A 13,799-nucleotide genomic window follows, 5' to 3' on the forward strand; every position below is an offset into this window, starting at 1 on the left:
TTGTCCATCGTACATGGCAGAGGGTCATTGTTGTCACGTCATATATTTCATTAGTAGATGTGTACATGAATGAGCCATTGATGGTATAGCTGATGTGGTAAGGTCCTTCAATGGTGTCCCTAGGGTGAATTTGTGGATAGATATGGCAACAGGGTTTGTTGCAGGGATAGGTTCCTGGATCAATGTTTGTGTTGAGGGCTGTGAAGTTGATCGTGAGAATTTGTCTCAAGTTCGGCAGCTGCCTGTAAGTGAGGATAAGCCTGCCTGCCAAGGACTGTAAAAGTGAGGGATTGTAATTTATGAGGAGTTGTAGGTCTCCGTGTAGGAGAGGTTTTAGTTGGGGGCTGTAGGTAGTGGCTAATGATGTTCTGTTGTATTTGTTGGGGCTGTCCTGTTTTAGGTGACTGGTGGATTTTCACCTGGCTTTTATCAATCTGTTTCTTCACTTCTCCAGGGTAGGTACTGTTGTTTTAAGAATGCTGGATAGAGATCATAAATGTGTTTGTCTCTGTCTGAGGGCTTGTCTATACTTACCACAAGATAGATGCACTGGCAGTTGATCTTCCAGAGTTCGATTTTGTGCATCTGGTGAAGATGTGGCAAAATTGACCTCTCTGGACTTGGCCATCGACCCATGGGGTAAGGGATGCGAGGCTAGAGAGGCTCGGACTTCCCTAGGGAAGTAAGTTTATTCTGATGTGTCAATTCTAGCTATGTAAATGCTGTAGCTAGAATCACATATTTGAAGTCAACGTACTTCCTAGTATTAGACTTGCCCTGAGCATTGGAGCAAATGTGGTTGTATCTTAGAACTTGGTGCACATAATGTCTCGTGTGGTGTGTCCTGGGTGATGGATGGAGGCATTATGTATGTATAGTGGTCAGTAGGCTTCTGGTATAGAGTGATATTTTTCTGGCCATCACTTTTTGTACTGTAGTATACAGGAAGTGGATCTCTTGTGTGAACAGACCCAGGCTGAGATTCATGGTGGGGTGGAAGTTTTTGAAATGTTGGTGGAATTCCTCAAGGGTGTCCTTCCCTTGGGTCCAGATGACGAAGATGTCAGCGTAGCTCAAATAGAGGAGGGACTCTTGGGGTTTGGAGCTGAGGAGGCATTGTTCTAAGTCAGCCATACAAATGTGTGAAATGGGAGAGGCTTGTAGATGACCTGTGCTCCACTCAGAGTACAAGGGTTTGAATCAAGTAAGTCAAGTCACTGTGGGACTGTGGGTACCCATGTCAGTGCCTCTGACTTGAAAGTATAAATCATCCCAAAATCTCAAATGGTTGCGAGAGAAAACAAAAGCACCAAGTTCTGTAACCAGGTGTGCCATGACATCACTCTCAGAACAAAGTTCTAATTGTTCAATGTCCACTGCTTAGCTGGAAATTGGAAACCTTGAAAGAACTCGATCAATAATGGCAGAAGAGGTGGTTAAATTAACAAATCAAAATGATGAATTTGAAGAAAAGGTGAAGGAGATACCAAAACTACGTGCACAGCTAAGGGTAGGTTGCTTTCATTTATATAAATCAAATGAGAGATTGATGTGATTTATGAAAACTTTCTGCTAAGTTGATCATTCTAAATAGATGTGTAACTCTAAGTGTCTGCAGTGATACTTAATACAGATTTAAGTTGAAAATGTACTAAAAATCACAATGTACATTGAATTATTTCAAGAATTAGGCCGTGGAAAAATAAAGGAATACAATTTTAACCTTCAAAATTAAGTGCTCTTTTGACAGTAAAACTCAAATTACTTTAACTTCATAGGATATATCTTAGAGATGGATGGATTTTGTCAGCAGGTTTTGCTGTACTTCATGGCAATTATCCATTACTTCCAAAACATACAGTTCAGTTAGTGTACATATCCATAAAATAATCCATGTGAAGTGTCAGGAGTTGTGTTAGGCAGAAATAGTTATATTTTCAGATTTATGCTCATTGTCTGGAATACTAAAATTTCACATTTATGCACATAACTATACCGACAATGACCACTTCTTAGCCGCGTGCACACACCATTGTCATAATTGTACATGTGTATAATTTTGTGTTTATAGCATTCTGAATGTCTGGCACAGCGCGCATCATTCTTGAGTTAGTTGGAAGTCTTGAAGAGCCAGCCTATTGAACACTCAGTTTTCATGAGTTTATCAATGCACAACCTTACATGGGAAAGTTTTGTGATCCTGTCTGCTCAGAATACTGGTGGAATAAATAAACATAGGAGATTTTTAATCCAATCATATTATTAAACTTGTAGGTGTTTCTATTTTAAGAGAAGTAACACATGAATTTTTTTATATATGCAGCATGTTACATTTTCAAATTAGAAGTTTGAAAACTAAGCATTTTTCCTAAAACAAAAATCTAGTGAAGGCTTGCTGAATTTTCTCCTTGATTCATCTTAAATTATGAATGTGAAGAATAGCAAAATTTTCAGATTTTGTGCTGTGCAAAAATGAAGGAAAAATGTTTCTTAAACTGTTTTAGGCTTTCATGTGTTCAAATGCTTGTAAAATCTGAGGGATGAGAGTGATTCAGAATTTAATGTTATAATTAAATGACCTGAGTCATGAAGTGGATACCCTTTCATTAGATAATGTGTGGACCTTTCTAGATTATTTTACTTGGAAATTCATATAGAAACTACAGCTGTGTTCCTGAATGCTGTGACTAACCCACTTCTATGCTTAAGCCTTCCATTGCACTTCACTATCTTAGTGGTCTTTTGCAAGGTCCTTAGTGGGACTTTATCTGAAATACCAAGGGAAACTAGCAAAGAATGCCTATTTTCTGAAGAGGCATGGGCCTTGAAGCCCAAGTGACTTATGAAAATTGTATTGCCTCACCCTATGCAAATAGTGGGTAAGCTGCCCGTGTGGGCTGCATGTGGCCCATTGAGGGTCCGTGTGTGGCCTGTGAGACAATTTGTTTGCCATTGCCCAAACACAGGGTTTCCAGATTATTCTGCTTTCCATCTGGGTAGTTTTTTCCTACCAATATTACTGAAGTGAAATGCACATAAAGCAAGGGCATATGAAGTGAAGTGTGTGCTGAGTCTGACTGCGCAAACATTGCCTGTGCTCCCTGTGCATCCAATCAATGCACGGCTACATCCCCCAAATTTTAGGTATACAAGTGCAGTTAGAAAAAACACTCTGTCCCAGGAGAACATCTTTGTTATGATAATCTTGTAGCTCCCTGAGATGGAGGGCCATTCATGAGGCCCACTCACTAGCCTAGATTGCCCATTACTCTACCACAACTCTTTGAACTGACTTGAAGGTTCACACTATTGATCATTGTAGTTAAAAATCATGCCTCTGCCTCTGGAGTTTGCTTTCTTTCATGGTTCCCAAGAACACATGTTTAGCAATATTCAGAACTCCATGCAGTAGCAGTATGTGTTTATATGGATTAGCTTGAGTTGAACTTTTCAGTCTTTAAACTTCATAAAATACCTGCCAAGCTAATGTGTTAAATAAATAATGAAAACAAATATGTGGCACTGCTTTTAAATTGGGGAAACAAACAAATAACCAAAAGCATGTGTTGTTCTAGGATTTGGATCAAAGATATAATACTATTCTTCAGATGTATGGAGAGAAAGCAGAAGAGGCAGAAGAACTTCGACTTGATCTTGAAGATGTGAAAAACATGTACAAGACTCAAATAGATGAACTTTTAAAACAAAGACACAACTAATTCCTGCTGAAACTGTAACTTTATAACAATGATATTAAACTGTAAAGAGCATTGTTTATGTAAATTCAGAATTCAAATGCTTTGTAAAAATTGTATTATAAAAATGGGATTATATTGAGTTCTTATGTGGGGGGAAAATCATTATGCTTTAATAATGTCTAGTACTGTCTTCAGTTAAATTATTTGTGTATTATTTAAAATATGCTAAAATAAAACCATCCCCCTCTCTATTTAAAATTAATCAAAAGGTGGACCATTATGTACAGACAGTAGCACAGAAATGATCTGATTCATATAACATTACCTACCCATATTGCTCTGGAAGGGTAAGGATACTGTAGCATGAAGCTTTATTAGACTAGGCCCTGATGATTTTCAGCTTACTATTTTACACACTTTCATGAGTAAAGATCAGAGTTTATGTTGGAGGATTTTTTAGTGTCTTGAACATTTTTGTATAATTTTGTAGTACAAATATTTTTTAAACATGACTAAACAGCAGTGACTAGCTGTGAAGATTAAAGGGGTAGATATTTCAGACTTAGCTTTGTTAAATGAAAATTTCTGATTTGTACTTCAGGGATCTGAACATGCAAGAAATATTAACAATTTATCTTCAGATAACATTTTACCTTAACTGACTCAGAAATGCTGATCTTTTTCTTAAACCTCCTGCTCCATCTTTAATATTCTTCATGCTACATTCTGGAAGTATAATGGGGCCATTTAGAGACAGTTTTGCCTGCAAACCTGCCTTCTTGTTGGGGGCAAAGGGAGCTGTTGTCCTGGGTCCCAGCAACATAAAAGGGCCTGGGGTTCTCAGCTAATGCTACTGCAGTGGTGACAACAGCTGGAGCCCTGGCCCCTTTAAATTGCTTCGGGAATGCTCTGTGGCACACACCAGACAGCACTCATGGATGGGGAGGGGTGCACTGTGGTCGGAGCAGTGCGGAGGGCTGGCTGCCCCTACCTTCTCCCTAAGGCCTTGCCCAAGGCCCTGGCAAGGCTATCCACCCCATGGGTTGCTTGTAATTATAAATGGAACTAACTTCAATTGCAGTAAGACAGACAATTCTTATGATTCCTGTAGGTTTGGCTACTGCTTTTTAAGAGTACTATTGAACACACACACAAACAGAAATATAAAATGCTCTTAACACAGAATTGCTGCTGCTCCTCTATAGTCACTCTTGGTCGGTCTGTCATATAACTGTATAAGTGGATTTTGACATAATTCAGATAGCCTGCTGTGGCTGGAAATGTTTTCCCAGTTAGGAAAGGCAGTGGCCCAGGAATCAGATAACGTCCACATAGCTTAGTGTTTAAAGAAAGACCTTTGGGATCATGTGTGCAAGGGAACTTCTGAATCAGACCCTTGGGAGTGCTGAGAATTAGCTTGCCTTCTTCCTCTTTGCATTCCAGACAGCAAATAGTTCATTACATTTCTGATTTGTACCAGTTGATGGATATTTAGTGTAAACTCTGCTGCATATGAAATTTGCTGCTTATTGTACTACTACCTGAAATATGAGAGATTCCTCTCTCCCTTTTATGTTACAAATGCATATTAAGTGTCAGAGAATAGCCTCTAATGTGTTACAGCTTGGCATTAGTTGGACTTAATGGGACATTGAGCTTTGACTGAGAGCTTCTCTACACTGGCAAGTTACTGCATTCTAGCTTTCTTGTTCAGTGGTTTGAAAAAAAAAAAAAACGTGCCCCATTCCCCCAGAGCACAGCGGATTACGTTGTTGTAAAGTTCAAGTGTAAACAGACTGCCAGACCTGTTAGCCACTCTCCTACTTGAGTTGGTTTAGTTTACCTGGAGCACTGGGTGTTTGCAGTGCTTTAAACTTGGAAGTGTAGATTTAGGCATGGTCTACACTAGAAATTTATATTGCTGTAATTACGTCACTTGAGGGCATGGAAAATCCCCACTTTTGAGCAATGTGATTGTACCATCTTAACTTCCTGTATAGCCAGCACTAAGTCAGTGGAAGGGTTTCTGCTTGTAGGGAGGTAGATTACCTATGTGACAGAAAAAGTGCTCCCATTGGCATAGGTAGTGTCTTTACTGAACTGCTACAGTGTTGTGGCTGCACCACTCCAATCTTTTAAGTGTAGACAAGCCCTGAGGAGTCTCCCTCTTCTAGAGAGATACTTCTGGAGGAGGGCTTTCCTCTCACGGTGTGCCTGCACTTGGGATTTCTGCATTGAGGAAGCTACATATGTATTAAATAGCGTTTGCACTACAGCAGAAAAATATTCAGAGGATTCAAAAAGCAGTAGGCAGTTACAAGAGCGTTACAAGTTATTAAGGCTTGTAACTTTTAAACAATTTAATATAACTGTTTTGGTAAAATAAAGGAACTCTTTCTGTGGGTAGTGAATCCTTAGTTTCTTTATTTCATCTTGGTAACTAATGCAGTTCTTATACTAAAAGACAAGCTAACTTTTGCTTTCTTAAAATGACATGCTTCACTGTTGGTGAATAGAAAATATAGATTAAATATAGATTAAAAGATATAGATTAAAACTGTTCTCAGCTTATTTTGGAGAAGGTAAATCATCTACTGCTTGCTTAAATCGTTTTAAATTCTGATTTTCAGATTTTGTGCTTTGCAAAAATGAAGGAAAAATTCTGATGTGTGAATATTTTAAAACAGTGGTTCCCAAAGTTTTTGGCATCATACCACCCTCTTTTGATTTTTGAGAAACCCTCATGCCCCCCCACCTCTTATTTACCATCATCCAACCCCCTTTTAACAAAAAAATTCAATTTGTAATTTAAAATAAACACAAACTTGATATAAAATGTTATTTTAAATTAAAAATAAGCATGAATAGTTTTTCTTGGTCCCTTGTGGGTGCCTGATGCAGCCCCAGCTGGTCAGGTGCCTGAGTCCCATGCCAGCTGCCAACGCTGCCCCCACCAGCCACCCGCCTGCCTGAGATCTGCATTGCCCCAGCCAATCCACATTCAATAACCTCTGCAGGCAGCTAGCTCCACGCGAGTCTTCGCCAGCTGCCTGGGTCAGCCACATAAAATGGGGGGGGCTGAGAGCCAGAAGCAAAGGCTGTCCCTTTGGGAGGGGAGAATGATGGGGGGGAGGGCTGGGTTGCCTCACGCCCCCTTAGGGGGGCACACACCTCAGTTTGGGAAACCATGTTTTAAAATGAGCCATTTGTAATGGAATCAGTTTTCTATTAAAATTGAACATAATTTAGGGCACCAGTTAAGAACTGGTTTTATATAGCTGTTTTCCATTAGAAATGAGATAACTCACCTAGTACAAAGAATGAGCAAATATCTAAAATGAAGATGTTATTTTTAGTAGCTTTGTAATTATTGACATATGAGTTGGGTGATTCAGGTTCTGTTTTCTAAGAGAACGTTCATGCTTTAAATGTTAGGTAATTTGCTGTCAAAGAGCAAACTGCTCTGTTCACTCATAATTGCAAATATTTTTCAGATGTTCTTTTCAGTACTGAAGAGCTTGAATAACTGGAACACACAGTGTATGCTATACACTTAGTTTCTTCGTTGATTTTAGACAAAGTCAGGCTTCCAGATGGAGAGGGCAAAGGGTGCAGTTGGCCAGGAGCCTGATGCTTTGGCCACTGCTGCTACTTCAGCGGAGCTGGTGGCCAGAACTCGGGGACTCTTTGAAATGCTGGTGGCTGTCACGTGCTTCCAGGCCAGAATTTAAGGTATAAAAAAATTGACATTTTATATATAATTTGAATTTCATGAAAAGAGATCTTTTTTTCCTTGTGTTCAGCTGTTTTCTTGCAGTGAAACTGTTCTCTGTCCTCAGGCATGAATATCAGAAAATAGGTCTAATATACATTCATTATCAAAGCCACAGGAAATATAAAAAGTAACAGGGTGAAAGGTAAAATTTTCACCACTGCATTGCAAAATGTCTTTGTTTTAACTCATCTTGGGTATAGCATTGGTACAGTTGTTACTTTGAAACCTATTAATATGCCAGTGTCCCAGATATATAGTGCTACTGTTGAGATTGCCTGAGAGAAATATTTTGAGGAGGAGAAGGGATTATAAAGAGATTCTGGAAAGACCTAACGTCCGTTTGAATTAATATACCAAAATACTACCCAAAGAATAACTATTTTGTCTGTCCGTTACAACCTGCAATAATAACTACTGTGTGAGCATGAAGAAACATTACTATTTAAAAACGTGCTTAAATTACATTTTCTAAATGGGCCTGTTCTGTAGTTCACTGATGGCAATAGAAAGACTTGGCTTCAGTTTAGCTCCATGGCTGTCTGACAGTGTGCAACAATAGGGAGAAATTAAAATTCAGTCCAACACTCATTTATTTGAATGGGCATTGCATCCTTAGTAAACAACCAGAGTAGATGTTGCAAATTCTACTTGTGTATGTGTAACAATTTTTATTTTCACTACATAAAAGGTAATTTGTCCTGTTATGAGATTATATAAATTTTGTAAAGGGCTGTACCTATCTTGAATATAAGACAGAAAATGGATTAATATACCATGAAAATTTAACATTTGAATTCTGATTGTAAAGTAATATAAATAATTAACTTGTATAAAAGGGACTGGGTAAAATAAAAATGGAAGAGAATGTGTTCCTAGTTTTCCTTAATGAAGACTAAATTGAAGATGGTTGTTCATAAATGTCAGCATGGCAGCCTGCAGCAAAAGTATCTCAGCTGACTTAAATAAGCAGCCCTAAGAAAGTGAACCAGGGCTTCTGAACACTGGTAAATCTCAGTTTTTGGTTATTTAGGAATATGTAGGCACAATAGGTTGGTTTACCAAATGTAATTCTTAATGTTAATGATGTTACAGGATTAAGATAGTCCAAATTCTGAATTAACTTCCCTTCAGGTTGTAAAGGTAAAATATTTATCAAAAAGACCATTACATGGAAAATGTTTTGCTGAATAGAGAAGACTGACATGAGTGTTGCAAACAAGACGCGAGAAGTCCTCCTTCTGTGCTACTCAGCACTCATTAGGCCTCAATTGGAGTATTGTATCCAGTTCTGGGCACCACATTTCAAGAAAGATGTGGAGAAATTGGAGAAGATCCAGACAAGAGCAACAAGAATGATTAAAAGATCTAGAGAACATGAGCTATGAGGGAAGACTGAAAGAACTGGGTTTGTTTAGAAAAGAGAAGACTTAGAGGGGACGTGATAGTAGTTTTCAAGGACCTCAAAGAGGGTTAAAAGGAGAAGGGAGAAAAAATTGTTTTCTTTGGCCTCTGAAGATAGAGAATAAGTTACCTAGGGAGCTTGTGGGATCTCTTTCACTGGAAATATTTAAGAGCAGGCTGGATAGACCATCCCCAATAAGTGTCGAGGTGGTGTTTGGTCCTGCCAAGAGGGCGGGGAACTGGACTCAATGACCTCTTGAGGTCCCCTCCAGTTCTAGTGTTCAATGACTCTGTAATCCAGTGGTTAGGGTGCTAGCGTCTGACTTGGGGAACCTGGATTCAGTTCCCTGTTGTACCAGATTTTTTATGTGACTCAGCATATCGCTTAATGGTTGTGTCTCAGTACATCATATGTAAAGTGGGGGTCATAGTACTTTTTTTCACTCCAAATCAAGAATTGATGGCTGGAATTCAAGGTGAGGAAAAACCTCTTCAAAACTACGAATAGCTGCCATGCCCTATAGCAAGGCCAGGTCTGGAGCCACTGGTGCCCCAGGCACGGATTGTCAGCCGTACTCATGCATTTGTTGAACTTTTGAAGTCCTTACTTTTTTATTGCATTTAGGCCATTTCATGACTTCGATGCGGGATTTGCCTGTATAATTTATCCATGTCATACCCTGATTAATTTGCACGCTAGACTCTCTAAATCTGTATTTTTGTGCCATACTCTTATGTAAGCAAATACAGTAATGGTTTCCTGTACATTTATGGAAACTTTAATGTTAAGACTAACTGAAGTGTGCTAATATCAAGAAATTGAATTGTGCTCCAACGTCGTTGGATCAGCATTAGATGTTACTGTAGGTGACAGCCTCACAGTGTTCTCCCTAGTCGTTCAGCTCGAAAGGTCTCTCTTCTCACCTCTGTCCTTCTGAACAGAAGCACACCATCAGAGATGCACAGACAGGCCAATGGCATTTTCAGTCAATAAAATAGCAAAGGATGTGGTTCATCAGCCCTCCTCAACCAAAGATATGTTTTAATGAGTCTGAACTTTGAAAAGCTGCCCTTGCAACTGTGAATGACAGCATGACCAGAATCCTTAGATCTGTCACTGTTAGGACAAGTATCCTTCAGCTTTGCATCAGGAATGAACTGGAGATCTAGGAGGGGAAAGTCCTTCCCATGTTGCAAAATGTAATGGATGTACAATTTGACACAGCTGTCTTTATCATTGATGTGCAAACATTCGCCACAGGTCAGCCGCCATACAATTGTTCAAATGTTTTCCTGTTTGCTGGCAGCTTACTAATGGTATTCTAGTTGTCCAAACCTTTTTTTTTTTTCTTTTAACAGACATTTGAGCAATGTCAATGAACAAACCAAAAAATTCCCTTTCTTCCATCACCTCCACTCTGCTCCTGTAACCCAGTGGTCTCCTCTTCTGATGAACCTGTCTTCAAGGAAGGACATATTCATCTCCTAAGTTTTTCACCATTTCTGTGGCAGCAGTATTGTTTTCCCTTTTTTCACAAACAGAAGCAGCACCCGAAACCTGGTGCTCCCCAAACTCAGTGCCCTAAGTTGTTACCAGTCCTGAAATCAGGCCCTACCCTGGGGTAATTAGAATGGCTTTTGAAAATAAAAAATAAATGCATTTTGGCCATTGAGGGGCTGTGTAAATTAAAGTTCAAGGGCTTTTGCCTTTTGACTAAAGCAGAAGCATTATCTAAGTAGGGAAATAAGTCCAAGACTGAAGGAAATATAACAATGGTGTTTTAAATGTCTTTATTTCCTGTTGGGCCTTTCCTACCATGGTCCCAAAGGAAATGGAGCCATTTAAAACACATTTTTTTCCGATACCTAATGAAAAGACCATCCTTCTCCTAATCACACCAATAGGATAGCTCTGTTACAGTATTTTTTTTGTTTTGCTTTGTACATGAGTAAAGAGAAGATAATTGGGAGGTCTGAAATATAAATAGATTGTAAAAAGCTTTTAACTTTCATATTGCTGTACCACCTAGCTGGCAAGGAGGTCAGGGCTCTGCTGGTTTAAATGCTATGTAAACTTGTCTCTCCTGCAAAGAGCTAAAAAAGACAACACAAGGGGTAGATAAAACAAATGAAGAGGTGCACAGTTACTTGACATTTAGCAAAATTAAGTAAACCTTAATCTTGGTAGGAGCTCTAGCACTTTCCAAAATGTAGTGATTTCACTAATAGCTAAGACATGGCATGTGGAACAGAAGCATATTTAATCTCACTTTATTTAAAGGTACACACATTTTAGTCATGGTACAAAAGTATTCACCACTGATTTTTAACAAAGTACTTATGCCCCTACTCTCCAGCCCATTAGCAGTATCCTCATGGGCTTTGAGGCTGACAAATTAAAACAAGCTCCAAGAGCTGGTCAAATATACAGAAAAAGCTTACTGCCTGTACTGAATTTAGCACTCGGTTGGTTGGGTGTGTGGAATTATACCTGTACAACAACTGACACTGCAGTTAGAATGATGTTCAGGTACCATATTCAAGTACAATTTTTCCCTTATTTATGGGTAATAGAGGGCATCTTTCAGTTTCTAGAGACCATGCGTAGGCAACCTTGAGAGGTTTAAAAAAAACAACTCAGTTTGATTTATGGCAGCTGTCTCACTCGAGAGACAATTGGTCACCTTTAAAGGAGATGTTTCAACTCTTTCGCTTTGCCTGCAGGGAGGTCTTTTCTCCTTGGTGGAGTTGGACTGCTTCTTCTCATCATTCCACAGACCTTTGTTAAGCGTTAGGTTCCAAAGACCGCAGTCTTGAGCATGAGGTATAACTGCATTTACAAGGGTGACCATGTGTGTTAGTAGTTTAATTCTGTAGCATTCAACATAAGTCCTCTTGGCCTGTGGGCTAAATGTGGCCAGCCTGTGTGGCAGGGGGTCTGTGTTCTCCACTGCCCAATGAGGTGGTGTCCAGGCTCCCTTGATGCCTGGCCCCACAGGGTCTTAAATGTAAGTTTGGGGGCTGCTGGCCAGTCCCACAGGGTCAGGAATATGGAGCTCTCTGCTGGCCCCAGGGAGTTTGGGGCTCCCAGCCAGCCCTATGGAGTTGGGGTCCCACCTCTACCATGCAGCTCACACAGCAAGGGTCTGGGTCTGATGGGCAATCAGCATGTGGGGGTCTGGGACTGCCAGAGGTGATGTGCAGGATATGGCTCTCTGCAACAGTGTTACTTAGGGTGCTCTGAGCATGCGCTGTAACATCTGCTAAAGCCCCTGCCCTTTGCCCTGCCTTTCTTACCCCTAAGATTCTGCTTACTGCTGTTTATAGGAGTTAAGTGAGAAAGTAGGCAAATCAGGGCAGAAGGGTGGCCAGGGTCTGAGCAGGGAAGGAAAAGTGACTGGTCAGGTGGGGGGATGAAACCTTTGGGGGCAGAGGTAGGGCATGGGCTGAAGGGCAAGATCAGGGAGTGGAAGGGGTAGTGGTGGTGCCAGAGGATGACAGAGGGCAAAACTCTATCAGAGGAGGGGGGGGGTAACAATTGCCCCAGTGGACTGGGACACCCGTGTTTGCAAAAATATCAAAGAAGAGGGGCTTTTTTATTTCCCCTTCACAGACAGCAGTGCTCCGCATGGGCTTCCCACGACTGGGACCTTGCTCTGTGTTGCCTTTGAGGGTTAAAACTGTACACATTGAGTCCTAGACGATCTCCAGGAATGCTAGGCTGCAGGAAGTGAGTTGACAGGAGGCCAGGAGAGCGAGTGAATTTGCCAAGAGCAAATTTTGTCCAAGTGCCCTGATAGGTTTCTTTGACAGGGCAACAAGCCTTGGGGAGAGAGCAGAAATGGCCAATGTAGTGTACATTGAATTTAGTAAAATTTTAAAGTGTCTCACATGACCAGCTCATAAATAAGCAGGGGCAATGCAGTCTAGATGAAGCTATTATAAGGTGGGTGCATAAATGTCTGGATAACCATTCCCAGAGGGTAGTTATCAATGATTCAGTCATGCTGGAAGGGCATAACTACTGGGGTCCTGCAGAGATCATTGCTGGGACCGCTTCTGTTCACTATCTTCATCAATGATTTAGGTAATGGCTAGAGAGTACACTTACAAAGTATGGAGACGACACCAAGGTAGGAAGGGTTGTAAGTACTTTGGAGGATGGGGGTAAAATTCAAAATACTCTGGGCAATCTGGAGAAATAGTCTGAAGTGAACTGGATGAAATTCCATTAAGGACAAGGGCAAAGTACTCCACTTTGGAAGGAACAAAGACTTGCATACATGCAAAATAGGAAATGACTTCCTAGGAAGGAGTACTGAAGAAAGGGATCTGAGGCTCACAATGAATCACAAGCTAAATGAGACTCAACAGTGCGATACTGCCATAAAATAAAATTAAATGAAACCAAACATTCCGGGATATACTAATAGGAGTGTTGTGAGCAAAACACGGGATGATTCTGCCGTACTTTGTGCTGATTAGGACTCAAAGGGAGCGTTGTGCTCGGCTCTGAGTGCCACATTTCAGGAAGGATGAGAGGTGAAAGTGGGCACCTGTGGACTGGGGCGGGGCACCTGTAAGGAGTGGCGACTGGTACTGGCCTGCACAGAACCGATGCTTTGCTCCCTTGTTGGCCGTCCTGTCAGTAGGGTCTGGCAGCGCCCTACCACCACAAGTTCAAGTGCTGCTGCAACAGCACTGCCAGACCCCGCTGGCAAAGCTGCTGATGGGATGGCGGTTAGGGCAACTGGGCGGGGGCCCGGGGATACAAAAGGGCCTGCTGCTTGTGCCTACCAGCCATGAAGGACTGGATGGGAGAAGGGGGGCGTCAACCCCACCTCTTCTGCTTTCTGAGAGCCCAGAGCTGCTGCTGCTCCCCTTGCTAAGCACCCCAGGCCTGCGCTGGTGCAGGGTTAAGTCCA

The 13,799-nt window shown here is 41.0% G+C and overlaps 1 protein-coding gene across 4 annotated transcripts in view; it reads left to right on the forward strand.

The window, feature by feature from the left end:
- Window positions 1–10,539, forward strand: part of TMF1 (TATA element modulatory factor 1) — a 40,433-nt gene extending 29,894 nt beyond the window's left edge. Inside the window, exons 16-17 of one of the 4 annotated variants that reach the window (XM_075005208.1) lie at window positions 7,274–7,430; window positions 10,234–10,539. In XM_075005208.1, coding sequence (XP_074861309.1) covers window positions 7,274–7,429 — 156 coding nt within the window. In that variant the 3' untranslated portion in view covers window position 7,430; window positions 10,234–10,539. The other 3 variants (XM_075005206.1, XM_075005207.1, XM_075005209.1) reach the window with 3 other exon arrangements.
- The last annotated feature ends 3,260 nt before the right edge of the window (window positions 10,540–13,799 follow it).

This window comes from Carettochelys insculpta, chromosome 11, assembly GCF_033958435.1.
Source record: "Carettochelys insculpta isolate YL-2023 chromosome 11, ASM3395843v1, whole genome shotgun sequence".
NCBI classification, from domain to species: Eukaryota; Metazoa; Chordata; order Testudines; family Carettochelyidae; genus Carettochelys; species Carettochelys insculpta.